Here is a 13702-nt window from a genome sequence, read left to right on the forward strand (position 1 = left end):
CCTAAACTTAAAATAGCCGTGAATTGACACACGGAGGGAGAGGGAAACCGGAAATGAAAAGGCAAAAAAAAAAAAAAATGCCCAAGAGAAGCTATAAAACTATAGTTATAGCCCAAGAGAAACTATAAAACACTGACAGAGTGGGAAAAAGCCCAAATAATCTGAAAGTGACTTTAGGGAGAAATTGTTTATTTGAATTTCTAAACCCCTGGGATTTATCCGACAATCAGCTGTTTCTGACAAATTGCTTACATTGGATTGGGGCATAAGAGAGCCATCTACTGGAGAAAGAGAAGTACTACAATACTATAGCCGCAGTATATTTAATGAAAGCTAATCTAATACACACAAAATCTAATACATAGAACAGAAGTAACAACATCAGGTGAATGGCCTGATCTTGACTCTGTTGTTAGAAGATGACTGGGAAAATTTGAGAACATTTAATAGTGTGGGGGGGTGTTCTTTCCTTTTGAAGAGTTAACAAAGGAACTAATTTGCAAATAACTAAATCTTACTAAAATTAACTATGGATTGGAAAGACTGGAAGAACTTAGTGGACTAGCCTGGACAAACTTAGACTTGGACTATTAATGTTATTTAATAGAATATTCTAAGAGTCAAAAGAAAAAAAGGTCAGAAGAAAAGAGAGAAGAAGGAAATAAGACTTTAAAATTTGAACAATTGGGGAACTATAAGGCTGTAAACTATTATGAAATGAAATGTGGGGTTTTGGAGGTATAACTATGGTTGATGTAACTTGATTAAATAGAAGCTTCTTAAATATTGAGATATTGGAATAATAGAAATATACTTTTTATAAGCTGTATTAATTCAGTATAAAATGGATCTAGAGATGTATGAAGAAATATTGTGCATATTGTGCAACTTATTGGAATACTTGGAAAAAAACAACCAAGTCCCTGCAGCGTTTATATTTTTGGACGCAGAGAAGGCATTTGATCGTTTGAACTGGCAATTTTTGTTCAAAATAATAGAAAAAATGCATTTTGGGGAGTATTTCACACAATCAATTAGAGCGATATACCAGCAGCAAACAGCACAAATAATAGTTAATGGAGGTCTAACAGAGGTTTTTAGAATTGAGAAAGGAACAAGGCAGGGATGTCCCCTGTCCCCATTGTTATTTATCTTGACTTTGGAAGTGCTATTGAATAAGATACGTGACTCAGAAAAATTGAAGGGTATTGTAATCAGACATCAAGATTATAGATTAAGAGCATTCGCAGATGACTTGGTTGTTACTTTATCTCAACCCATAGAGTCGGTTCCATATATATTGGATATAATTGATCAATATGGGAAAGTATCAGGATTTAAAGTCAATTCATATAAGACAAAGATGATAACCAAAAACATGTCTGTACTTGAAAGAGATGAACTAGGAAGAATAACAGGGTTTGAAATAGTTAAAAAGATTAAATATTTAGGAGTGTATATAGCAGCTTCAAATACAAAATTATATAAAAATAATTATGAAGATCTCTGGCAGAAGGTACAGAAGGATATGGAGAATTGGAAAAAATTACAGTTATCTTTATTGGGAAGAATTGCAGCAATTAAAATGAATGTGTTACCCAGATTTTTATTCTTGTTCCAAATGATACCAGTGCTTAAGAAAGATGAAAATTTGAGAGAATGGCAGAAAGGTGTTAATACTTTTATTTGGGCTGGGAAAAAACCCAGAATAAAGATGAAAATTATACAAGATACACGAGAAAGGGGTGGTCTTAAAATGCCTAACTTAAGACTATATTATGAAGCAGCGGTTTTATCGCAAATTAATGATTGGTTTAATTTAACTGAGGGGAGAATGTTGAATTTGGAAGGTTATGATTTACTATATGGATGGCATGCTTATTTGTTATATGATAAAAAAGTGGATAAAGTATTTAAGGCCCATATATTTAGAAATGCTTTGTTGAGGGTTTGGAAAAAATATCAATATAAGTTAAATTATAAGATACCTGTATGGGCAAACCCTAGACATGCAATAGAAAATATAAGTATAGAACAAAAACAGGAGGTGATTACCTATAAAGAGCTTCTTGTTATGGAAAGGGGTGTATTATATTTGAAATCTTTAGATACATTGAGAGAAGAAGGTATAATTTATACATGGTTTCAGTATGGTCAGTTTCAAGCTAGATGGAAGGAAGATCAAAAAACTGGTTTTGTGCAAAATGAGGAAAATTTGGTAAAACAAATTAGAGATCAAAAACAAATGCATATCAAAAGGTTGTATAATGCTTTATTGGAAATAGATTCAGAGACGGAATTGGTTAAAGATTGCATGATTAAATGGGCACAAAACTTTCAAGAGCCAGTGATGATGGAGACTTGGGAAAAGATTTGGATTAGAAATGTGAAATTTACACAAGCACAAAATTTAAGAGAAAACTTTTATAAAATGTTTTATAGATGGCACTTAGATCCCAAAAAACTATCATGTATGTATCCTAATGTGCAAGCTAAATGTTGGAGATGTGATTGTGATGATGCAACTTATTATCATATATGGTGGACTTGTAAAAAAATCAAAGCATTTTGGATAAAGATTTGGTGGGTGATGCAGAATATTTAAAAAAAAAGATTGAAATTTACTCCGCACTTGTTTCTACTGGGTATAACTACGGACTGTACAGTTGTAGAGACTAAACTGATCCTGAATTTAATAACAGCAGCAAGATTGTTGATAGCACAACACTGGAAGAAGGACTTTTTGCCTACTATTGATGCTTGGATACTGAAAGTAACTAACTTAGCTGAAATGGCTAAAATCTCAGCATACTTGAAGGATCATACACAAGAAAGATATATATTGGATTGGAGAAGATGGATTGATTATATTCAAAATAAGTATCAGACTAAAAAATATCAAATAGCTTATGAATGAATCTTTAATGGTATAAGCGTTATATGAGTGATTTTAGAAGTATTATATCCAAGAAGCATGATTTTATCTATGGGGGGGTTAAGAATTTTTTTTTAAGAGGGGATCTTAGTTTAATGGATAGTTAAGCAATTTAGTTTATTGTTAAAAGTTAACTGAAATACCTTGTGTTCTGCTCTGGGAAGTCGGGGAGGGGGATGGGGGATGGGTGGGGGGGTTGTGGGAAAATTGTGTTTTTTTCTTGATTAAAACTTTTTCAATTAAAAAAAAAAGAAATATTGTGCATTTTAAAAAGTCTGCGTGAATCCTTAAGAAATGACAAAGAGACAAGAGGACTTAAACATAAAGAGGGAAAAAAAGCTACAGAAGAAAGCATAAAGGAGCAGGAAGAAAGAGCACTAAGAAAAGGTGCAAGATCAAAGGATCCAAAAGAACAAAGAGGGACAAGAGCGATGAAACTTAAAACTACTAACAAGTAAAGTAAAATATGGAAGAAGAAATAAAAGCAATATCAATAAATGTAAATGGACTGAATTCAGCAACAAAAAGAAACAGAATTTTTAACAGATTAAATAGACTAAAGATGGACATTATATGCTTACAAGAAGTACATATTAGAAAACAACATACAAAATTATTAGAGCATTCAAAATTAGGAGTTGCATTTACCTCATTGATACAACAAAGTAAGAGGGGAGTAGTTTTATATGTCAAAGAAAAACTAGAGCCTAAATTAATATTTGAGGATGAAGAAGGCAGGATTTTAATGGTGGAAATGAAAATGAATTTTAAACAAATACTTTTGATAGTGTTATACACTCCAAATGACAAACAAGAAGAATTTTATAAGAAGCTGCCCAGGAAAAACATAGAATTGGACTATGAATATATATGTATAATGGGTGATTTTAACGCTGTAATGGATGTGGAGTTGGACTATAAAACAACAAAGACAAATAAGAAACTCAGAAAAACTCTCCCAAAATCTTTTTTCACAATGATTGAAGAATTAAGTACTCAAGGTATTTGGAGACAAAGACATTTGAAAGAAAAACAATACACTTTTATTCAAATAGACATTTGTTGTGGTCGAGGATAGATATGATATGGATTTCAACAGAACTTATAGATAATATACAAGAAGTAAACATTGAAACAAGTATTTGGGCAGACCACAATCCAATAATAATAACTTGGAAAGGACAGAAGAAAAAGACAAGCTGGACATTGAATCAAGTAATATTAAATGAAAAAGAATTCCAACAGACAATGGAAAAGGAATTAGAGTTTTTCTTCAAAATAAACAAAAAGGAGGATACATCACTTCATAATGTATGGGACACAATGAAAGCATATATTAGGGACTTGGCAATAATATATCTGGGAAAGAAAAATAAAATGAAAAGACAAATACAGAAGAAATTGGAAAAGGAGTATAAGAAACTAGAGGAAGATTTACAAAAGGACACACAAAACAACAAAATTAAGAAACAAATGGAAATGAAAAAACATGAAATAAATTTGAACGAGCAAGAATTTTTGGCAAATAAGAGCATCTAAACAAAAAAAAATTGAAAATGCGAATAAACTGGGAAGATGGTTAGCATACAAAATAAAGAAAGAAAAAGAGAAGAAAGTAATAAAATACTTACAAGATGAAAAGGGGAAATACATTATAGAAGTGAAGAAAAGAAGAGAATAATTCAAAATTATTATGAAAAGCTCTATTATCAAGAGAAGATATCTGAAGAGAAGATAATACAATTTTTAGAAAAATCAGACCTACCTAAAATACCCGAACAATACAAAGGGATGTTAGAAGAGAGAATAACAATGATGGAGCTAACAGAAGCAATTAAAAAACAAAAAAATGGAAAAGCACCAGGTCCGGATGGACTACCAGCAGAACTATATAAGACATTTCAAGAGGTGTTAAGCAATGTAATGCTGGAATTATTTAATGAACTTTTATTAAAAGCAAAAATGCCAGATTCCTGGATAGATGCCTATGTAACACTTATACCTAAAGAAGATACAGATTTGCAATTTATAAAAAACTATAGATCAATTTCATTGTTAAATGTGGATATTTTCGCTTCAATAATGGCGAATAGACTAAAGAGACTATTAAATGAATTCATTCACATGGATCAAAATGGGTTTCTACCTAAAAGTCAAATTAGAGACAATATGAGGATAAATTTGAATATGTTGGAGTATTATGAGACACATCCAGAAAAACAAGTGGTGATAATATTTCTAGATGCACAGAAAGCTTTTGATAATGTGAATTGGCAGTTTATGATAAAGCAACTACAGATAATGGACTTTGGGGAGAGATTTATGAATACTATAAAAACAATATATGATAAACAATCAGCTAAAATAGTGATGAATGGAGAGATGACAGAAAAAGTTAAGATAACAAAAGGAACAAGGCAAGGATGCCATTATCCCCATTGTTATTTGTATTGACTCTAGGAGTGCTAAATAGAAATATAAGACGAAATGAAGAAATAAAAGGGATGAAAATTTAAAAAGAGGAATATAAACTACAAGCCTTCGCGGATGATTTAGTATTTATTTTGCAACTTCCCCATCATTTATGGGGAAAATAGCAATAATCAAGATGGATATATTACCGAGGTTATTTTTTATTCCAGACAATTCCTATAAAAATTGAAAAGACTTATTTTCAATACTTAAACAAGATAATGAGGAAGTTTATATGGCAGAGAAAAAAGGCAAGAATTAATATAAAGATGCTACAAGATGCAAGAATAAGGGGAGGATTTGGACTGCCGAATTGGAAATTACATTACCAGACATCAGCATTGACATGGATGAAAGAATGGATCGAATTAAGAAATATAAGATTACTATCTTTGGAAGGACATGATTTGCAGTTGAGATGGCATGCTTTTTTATGGTATGGTAGAAGTAAGATACATACATATTTTCATAGACACTATGTAAAAAATGCATTGTTATTAGTGTGGGAGAAGGTTAGAGATAAATACTATGTGAAAATTCCAATATGGTTATCAACAATAGAAGCATTGATACACCCAAATATGGTTAATTTTAGAAATATTTTTAGATATAAAGACTTATTTACAGACAACAGGGAATTGAAAGGGAAACAAGAAATGTGATAGACTGGTACAAGCATATGCAAATACAAGCAAGGTATGAAAAAGATGCAAAATTATATGGTTTTTATTTAGAAATGACAGATTTGGATAAGATACTCATGGGAACAGAGGATAAAATAATTTTAAAAATCTATAGCTTCCTGCTTAGTATGGAATTAGAGGAAGAACATGTAAAGAAAACAATGATTGCTTGGGCAAAAAATTGTGGATATTCAGTTGAGCTCTATAGATGGCAACAGTTATGGGAAAGGAACTATAAACTAACAATGTCCACTGCGTATAAAGAGAATCAATATAAAATGTTTTATAGATGGCATATGCCTCTGGAAAAATTGGCAAAAATGTTTAAAGACAAGAAATGACAAAGAGACAAAGGAATTGTTTAAAAATACAGAAATGAATTTAGAAGCTACTCAACAACTGGGGGGAAAAGAGGAACACAATACTCAAGAAGTAGATGAGAAACTGGAAAAAGCAGGGGAAGGGGAGAATAAAAATGAGAAGCAAGAAGTTAGGCATGAAGAGGAGAAGAGACTAATAAGTAGAAAACATATAACATCATGATTTATAAGGGTACAGAGAGAAGAGAGAAAAACCCCTTTAAAAAATAAAAACAAAGGGAAGTTTTGTGGATGGGTGCTCAAAAAACGCAACAGAAAGAGGCAAAAGACACCCAGATGGGAAAGTTTAGTAGACACAAAAAAATTAAAAAGAGATACAAGATTCCAAGAGAGAGATATAAAAGAGTGACCAAAAAATCAATAAACGATAGAATTTTAGAACGACTAAGAGATGATGGATAATGAGAACAAATATTAATAAAATGAGAAAACCCCAAAGCCCCAATATGTTTTAGGTTAGTAGATGGTAATTTAAGACTACACAATTTAACTGAAGTACTAATATTGTATTAAAAGTGTATTAAAAGATATTGTGAATTTAAAATATTAAGGATTAGAAATGGTGGGGACTTTGAGATATACTCCCATGATGGATTGAATATTGTTAATAATTGGTGTTATTTGTAATCCTATACACTTGAAATATTGATGTTATGGTGGAATAATGAGTGATTTTTAAAATATTTACTAAGGGATAATAAACACAGGATGCGAAGGAATGTTATTTATGCTTAAATAATACTATTTGTATGATTACTGTTAATGTTGTATTAAAAAAGACCTGACCCAATCAATGTACATACAAAACATGTATGTTTATGTTGGAAAAATAAAAAAACTTAATATATATATATAAAAGAAAGCCACTTTTGATGGGGACCTGGAAAATCTGGCATTCTTCCTCAACAGGCCTGGACTACTATGCGCTGGCCTACCTGTCAGATGTGGTGATGATGAACACAATGGCCACTAACATAGAGGGGGAAGCCAAGAAGTGGGTGACGAGACTCCATGATGAGGATGCACTGGAGCTGGAACATTGATGCCTTCCTGGAGGAGCTGAGACCCAGGCTCAAGGGTGAATCCCAGTCCATACAAGCTGAGGTGGAAATCTGAGACCTGAAGCAGAAGGTCCGGGCAGCAAAAGAGTTCATCTGGGAATTCCGCTGCATTGCTGGCAAGCTGAGGCAATGGCCAGAGTGGCTACTGGTCTACCATTTCAAGGAGAGCCTAGACTGGGAGCTGCTCCAGGCCTGCATCCACCAGGGAGTCCCTGAATAATTTCATGAATGGTACCGGATGGCCATAGCACTAGTCCTTGAGCTGAAGCAGTACAAGAAGTGCAGCATGCCGGAATCTGGATCCAAGCGGAGCCAAGAGGGGCACCGGTTTGGCCAATGGCCTGTTGTCGCGCCACCCACTGGCTCTCCCACTGACCTAGTCAGAGCCTCCATCAAATACTTCAGATGCGGACAGCAGGGCCATTGGGCCTCCAAATGCCTAGCACCCACTTCCAAGCCAAAGGCAACCCCTGGCTCATGGACAAGCAACTCCTGACCCTGCATGATAGATTAGCATGGAAAGGCCCCAAACTGTACATCCCCAGTACCCTCCAGGTCCAGGTTTTGCAGTGGAACCATGATGCCAAGCAAGCCAGCCACTTTTGATTCTTAAAAACGTGGCACCTGGCAAGGAGACAATTTTGGTGGCCAGGAATGAAAAAGAACATTGAAAGCTATGTAAAAGCTGTGTGGTATGTGCCACAATGAAGAAAAGGCCAGGGAAGCCTCCTGGGCTACTACAACAAGTAGCCAAGCCATCTCAACCTTGGGAGGAGATAGCAATGGACTTTATACCATAGTAGAACTCCCAGACAGTGGGTGAAACACCATGATTTGGATGGTGATTAATTTTTTCTCCAAGCAGGCTCATTTTATAGCCTGTCCTGGCCCACAAACTGGCAAAGCTGTTCCTGAAACATATTTACCGACTGCACAGAGTCCCAAAGAGAATCATATATGACCAAGGGGTTCAATTTATGGCCAAATTCTGGAAGGAATTCATGAAGCTAATTGAGTCCTCCCAGGCCCTTGGTTCAGCTTTTCAGCAAAGGGGTGGCAGAACGTACAAACACTATGATAGAGCAGTACTTGCAATGCTATGTCAACTACCAACAAACTAACTGGTGAGACCTACTGCCTTTTGCTGAAGTGGCGTACAACAACGCCATGCACAGGGCTTCCGGTTTGGCTTCCGTCGCCGTTAGACGGTCTTTTGGGACCACCACCCCCGACGCCCATAAAGAGCCGCCTTTACAGCTGAAAGGCAGCTCGAAAAACTCCGTTTCCTTAAGGAAACGTGAGATAGAGCCGGCGAAGCAGGTAGAGCCCTCTGCGAAATCCCCAGAGTTTTTTTTTTACTCTTGGGGAGGAAGCAGGATGAGGCTCCCTATTCAGCTCGCCGCTGCTCCGGGCTTCGGGAGAACTCTGCGCTTTGCAGAGCCAGGCAATGGGACCAACCCAATCAACGAAAACTAACAGATTGTCTGAACAAGCAGGATGAAATCCGGATTTGGGACTCTAAATTGCAAGTATTTCTAACAACCCTATGACTGATTTTAAAAGTGAAGAAAGAGTGAAGGGGGAAAAAAAGTTTAAAATGGCGACTGGCTGAGGCTTGAGAAGAAAGCTGAAAGCGAAAGTCCTTCCGTTTGAATAGTTTAATACGTTACAAAGTATTTGATACAATAGCGCTGGCTAGAAGTGAAGAGAAAAAATTCTTATTTCATGCTTCTTCCTTCTTAGAGACTTGATATTGATATTGTCTGGAGAGAAGTCTTTTTTTAAAAAAAAGAAAAAAAAAAGAGTCTGTTTGTGTGGCAGGATGGCGTTAAAACTGACAAAGCCAGACAACCAAACTGTGGGGGGGGGCTCCCCCATTTACAAATCACATGAACAAGTTTTGAGCTTGCAGACGCAGAAGAATGGCTTTAAAGACCTAAAGGAATTTGTTTTGGAGGAGATGGCAAGACATGATGAGATTGTGAACCAGAATCTTGAAAAATTTAGACAGGAAATTAAAGAGTTGGTACAACAAAAGTATGATAACCTGCAATGATATATTGTAACAGCTTTGAAAAGCTTTTCAGAAATAATTATAAAGATGGATAAAGATATCAACTTAGAAATAGAGTCTAAAATGAAGGAAGCTGATTATAAAATTCATAATCTGGATAATAAAATACAAAGAATTAAAAATGATTTGATAAATATTCAAGAAAATAGCTCAGAAGTAGAGTCTAAAATAAAGGAAGCTGATCACAAGACTTACAATGCAGATAATATAAAACAAAGGATTGAAAATGAAGTCACAATGATGCAATTCAGATCCATGGAATTTGCAGTCAGAATAAGGGGAATACAGGAAAATAACAGAGATGATCTGAGAAAGATGTCTGCTGAAGTTCTGGCTGTGATTTTAAAGGTTAGTCCTGAAGATGTATCCTGTAAGATTGATAAGGCCTACAGAGTAAATTCTTGGGTGGCAAAGCAAAGGCAGTTGTCTAGAGATGTGGTGATTTACTTTACTGATAAAGGAATAAGAAACGATATTGTGCAAAAGTCTTTTAACTCCACTCTAGAAATGAATGGAAGGAAGATTTGGATATATAAAGAGCTGCCGTCCAAGATGTTAAAAGATAGAAAGGACTTTGGATTTTTGGTGACTGAGCTAAAGAAACAAAACATCCCATTTAGGTGGGATGCTCCAGTTGGTATAATATTGAGATATCAAGGAGAAAGATATCAACTAAATACTGTTGAGGGGGGAAAATCTGTATTTGAAAAACTTTTTCAATTAAAAAAACAACAACAACGCCATGCACAGCAGCACGGGGCTTATCCCCTTCAAGGTAGCCACAGGAGTAGAATTCGTCCCTATGCCTGAGTACCCTTAGGCACCCCCTTCCTCGGTAAGCCTGACTGAATGGGTGGACTCACTGCAGGATGCTTGGGGAAATGTGAAATGAGCACTAACAAAAGCCACAGAGAGACCAAAAAAAACCCCAAACAGACAAAAAGTGATCCTCTCCCAAAGGCAATTTCACATAGGAGAAAAAGTCTACCTTTCTACCAAATACCTGAAACTGAAATTACCTTGTAAAAAATTGGGCCTTATAGGACCTTTCCCCATCGTAAAGGTCATCAACCCAGTCACAATAGAGCTGAAGCTCCCATGCTTGTTGGGGAAAGTACATCCAGTCTTTCACAGTAATTTATTGAAGCCAATAATAGGGTCGGAGTTGAGACCAATAGCCTGGATAGCCCCAGGCCCTATTGTAATGGAAGGGGAAACCCATTATAAAGTACAAAAAATACTAGACTTTAAGCTATATAATGGGAAACTGCAATAAGTGCAATGGGAGGGTTACCTCTTGTCAGAAGCTACCTGGGTGAAGAGTAGGGACCAGAGAGATTAATCAGATTCTTCTATGAGAAGAATCCCCAGAAGCCAAAGGAACTGCCGGGTGATGGGAGGGTTGGTTAACAGAAAGTTAATCTGTATTTGATATCTTCCAGGTATTTCTCACTCACCAGGGGAGAGCTGACTGTCAACTTCAAAATGAATCTGTCAGGAGGCATTTTCCTGTTCCTCAGTTGCCACACAGTATGGGGAGGGGGGAAGGTGGATGGAATGCATTGCTAGACACAACACAGAGCTTTTTCATGAGAACCAAGGTCATCTCCACAGATGACGGATAAAATTGGGGAGGAGTCCCTGGAGAACCTGCCAATTAACTTAATTGACCTGTGACAATTGGGGAGGGAATATTTCCTATTTTAATTATACTGAAACCGCGAGAAAGATTTAGAGTTGGTTGTACATTTGACTGTGCCAATATGATGTATCCAATAAAGAAGTCCTTTGAGAAAGATTCCAATCTCAGAGTTCTGATTTGCTTGGGTTCATAAGTCGGAACCTTGATATTTGGTTTGCCACCCATCTCATCACATCACTCTGTCTCCCTGGATTTCCCTGTTGCTAAATTGCCATTTATTAAATGAAGTTTTTACACACGATCTAATCTATTATTTTGCTGATATAATTATTAAAATCAACTGCTCTTGTTTTATTACAGAAACTTACAAAATTTTACCTACACAGAACTCTTCATCCATTATCATTTATTAATGATAGTGAATTAAATAACTTACGCAACAGACTATTCCTATTTTGGAGGACATCAGTACTTTGGGATGATGGGCTGCTCTCCTCTGCCTGGTTAGTAGACCTTCTCTGTCTTCTGTTAAGAAAAGAAGCAGGGAGAAACTTATATTGTACTTTGTATTTAATTTCCTATTGATTTTATATATAAATTGAGTATATTAATAATAAACTGAGTTTAGGTCAGACATGAAATCAATATAGTTTGAAATACAAACTATATTGATGAGTTAGATGATAGATAGATACCGTATTTTCCGGCGTATAAGACGACTGGGCATATAAGACGACCCCCAACTTTTCCTGTTAAAATATAGGGTTTGGGCTATACTTGCCATATAAGACTGCCCCTCTTCCAATGCACACCAAATAAAAATTAAAAAACATCAACTGGCTCACCCACAATGTAAAAGCAGCTGTGCTAGACCCAAAATGGCCCCTGCAACAAGCAGGAACCTCACACAGCCACAAAAAGTCCAAAAAACCAACTTTCACACTTTACACACACAAAATTCCACATACAGCTTTGTGAGATTTTGTGTGTTTGTGTAGTTGGAGTGAAACACTACAGAAACACACTAAATCTCAGAAAGCTGCACAAATATTATTTTATTTTATTTTATTTTTATTTTTATATGAAAGCTAAATTTAAAACTTCCTAAACAGCTTCCTAAATGGCTAGGTCTAAAAAAGAACAACTAAAAAAACCCCAATTGACTATTTTTTTTAAAGCTCCCAAAGGGGAAAAAAACTTACCCAATAGAACAGGGGTCTCCAACCTTGGCAACTTTAAGACTTGTAGACTTCAACTCCCAGAATTCCTCAGCCAGCTTTGCTTTGCTGGCTGAGGAATTCTGGGAGTTGAAGTCCACAACTAACTCCTTGCTTGATTGCAGGCAGGGAGTTGCTTGCTTGCCTGAATAGATTCAAGCAAGCAAAGCAAGGCAAGCGTTGCGATTAGCAGCTGAGGTAAGCAAGCTGGAGGGGGAAAACTTTTTCCTTTTTACATGGCTCTGGCCATCCCAGCTGAGTTGCAGGGAACTCAGCTGGGATGGGATCGACCGTCAGAACTGGGACGTCAGAGCCATGGTTCTGGCGATCCCAGCTGAGTTGCAGGGAACTCAGCTGGGATCGTCAGAGCTGGGATCCTCCGAGTAAAAGGGAAAAAACTTTTTCCCTTTTACGTGGTTTCTGGCGATCCCAGCTGAGTTGCAGGGAACTCAGCTGGGATCGTCAGAGCTGGGATCGTCAGAGTAAAAGGGAAAAAACTTTTTCCCTTTTACGTGGTTTCTGGCGATCCCAGCTGAGTTGCAGGGAACTCAGCTGGGATCGTCAGAGCTGGGATCCTCCGAGTAAAAGGGAAAAAACTTTTTCCCTTTTACGTGGTTTCTGGCGATCCCAGCTGAGTTGCAGGGAACTCAGCTGGGATTGTCAGAGCTGGGATCGCCAGAGCTGGGATCGCCAGAGCCAGTTAAGGCTCGTCAGAGCCTTTCGGGCTGGTCTGCCTGGTTACAGGAGAACTACACCCGGCATATAAGACGACCCCCGACTTTTGAGAAGATTTTCATGTGTTAAAAAGTCGTCTTATACGCCGGAAAATACGGTAGATAGATAGATAGATAGATAGATAGATAGATAGATAGGATAGACAGACAAACAGACAGACAGACAGATAGATAATGTGCCATCAAATTGGTGTTGACTCTTAGTGACCTCATAGACATATATTTAGGCTCTTTCCACTGTCTGCAAGAATTATTTTAGCGATTTTAATAGAATTAACAAATTGCAAATGTGCATATTCTACAATCTTTTCTAATATTTCATATAATGATAAGCTTCAAGTAACAAATAATATTTTAAACATGAATATGAAAAAATATAGCATTCAACATAGTATCTGTGTTTCCCCAAAAATAAGATCGGGTCTTATTTTCTTTGGGGCCCCAAAATAAGTACTAGGGCTTATTTTCAGGGGTGTCTTTTTTCCCCCATGTACAGGAGGCCCA

At 36.4% G+C, this 13702-nt stretch overlaps 1 protein-coding gene across 1 annotated transcript in view; it reads right to left on the reverse strand.

Annotated features, from left to right (window-relative positions):
* The window catches only part of ABCA12 (ATP binding cassette subfamily A member 12), a 344530-nt gene that overhangs the window by 287304 nt on the left and 43524 nt on the right, over positions 1–13702 (reverse strand). The window contains exon 4 of the mRNA XM_034433493.3: positions 11684–11772. Within this exon, the coding sequence (XP_034289384.2) occupies positions 11684–11772 (89 nt within the window). The remainder of the gene's footprint in view (positions 1–11683; positions 11773–13702) is intronic.

This window comes from Pantherophis guttatus, chromosome 1 (assembly GCF_059756535.1).
Source record: "Pantherophis guttatus breed Tessera chromosome 1, ASM5975653v1, whole genome shotgun sequence".
Lineage (NCBI taxonomy): Eukaryota > Metazoa > Chordata > Lepidosauria > Squamata > Colubridae > Pantherophis > Pantherophis guttatus.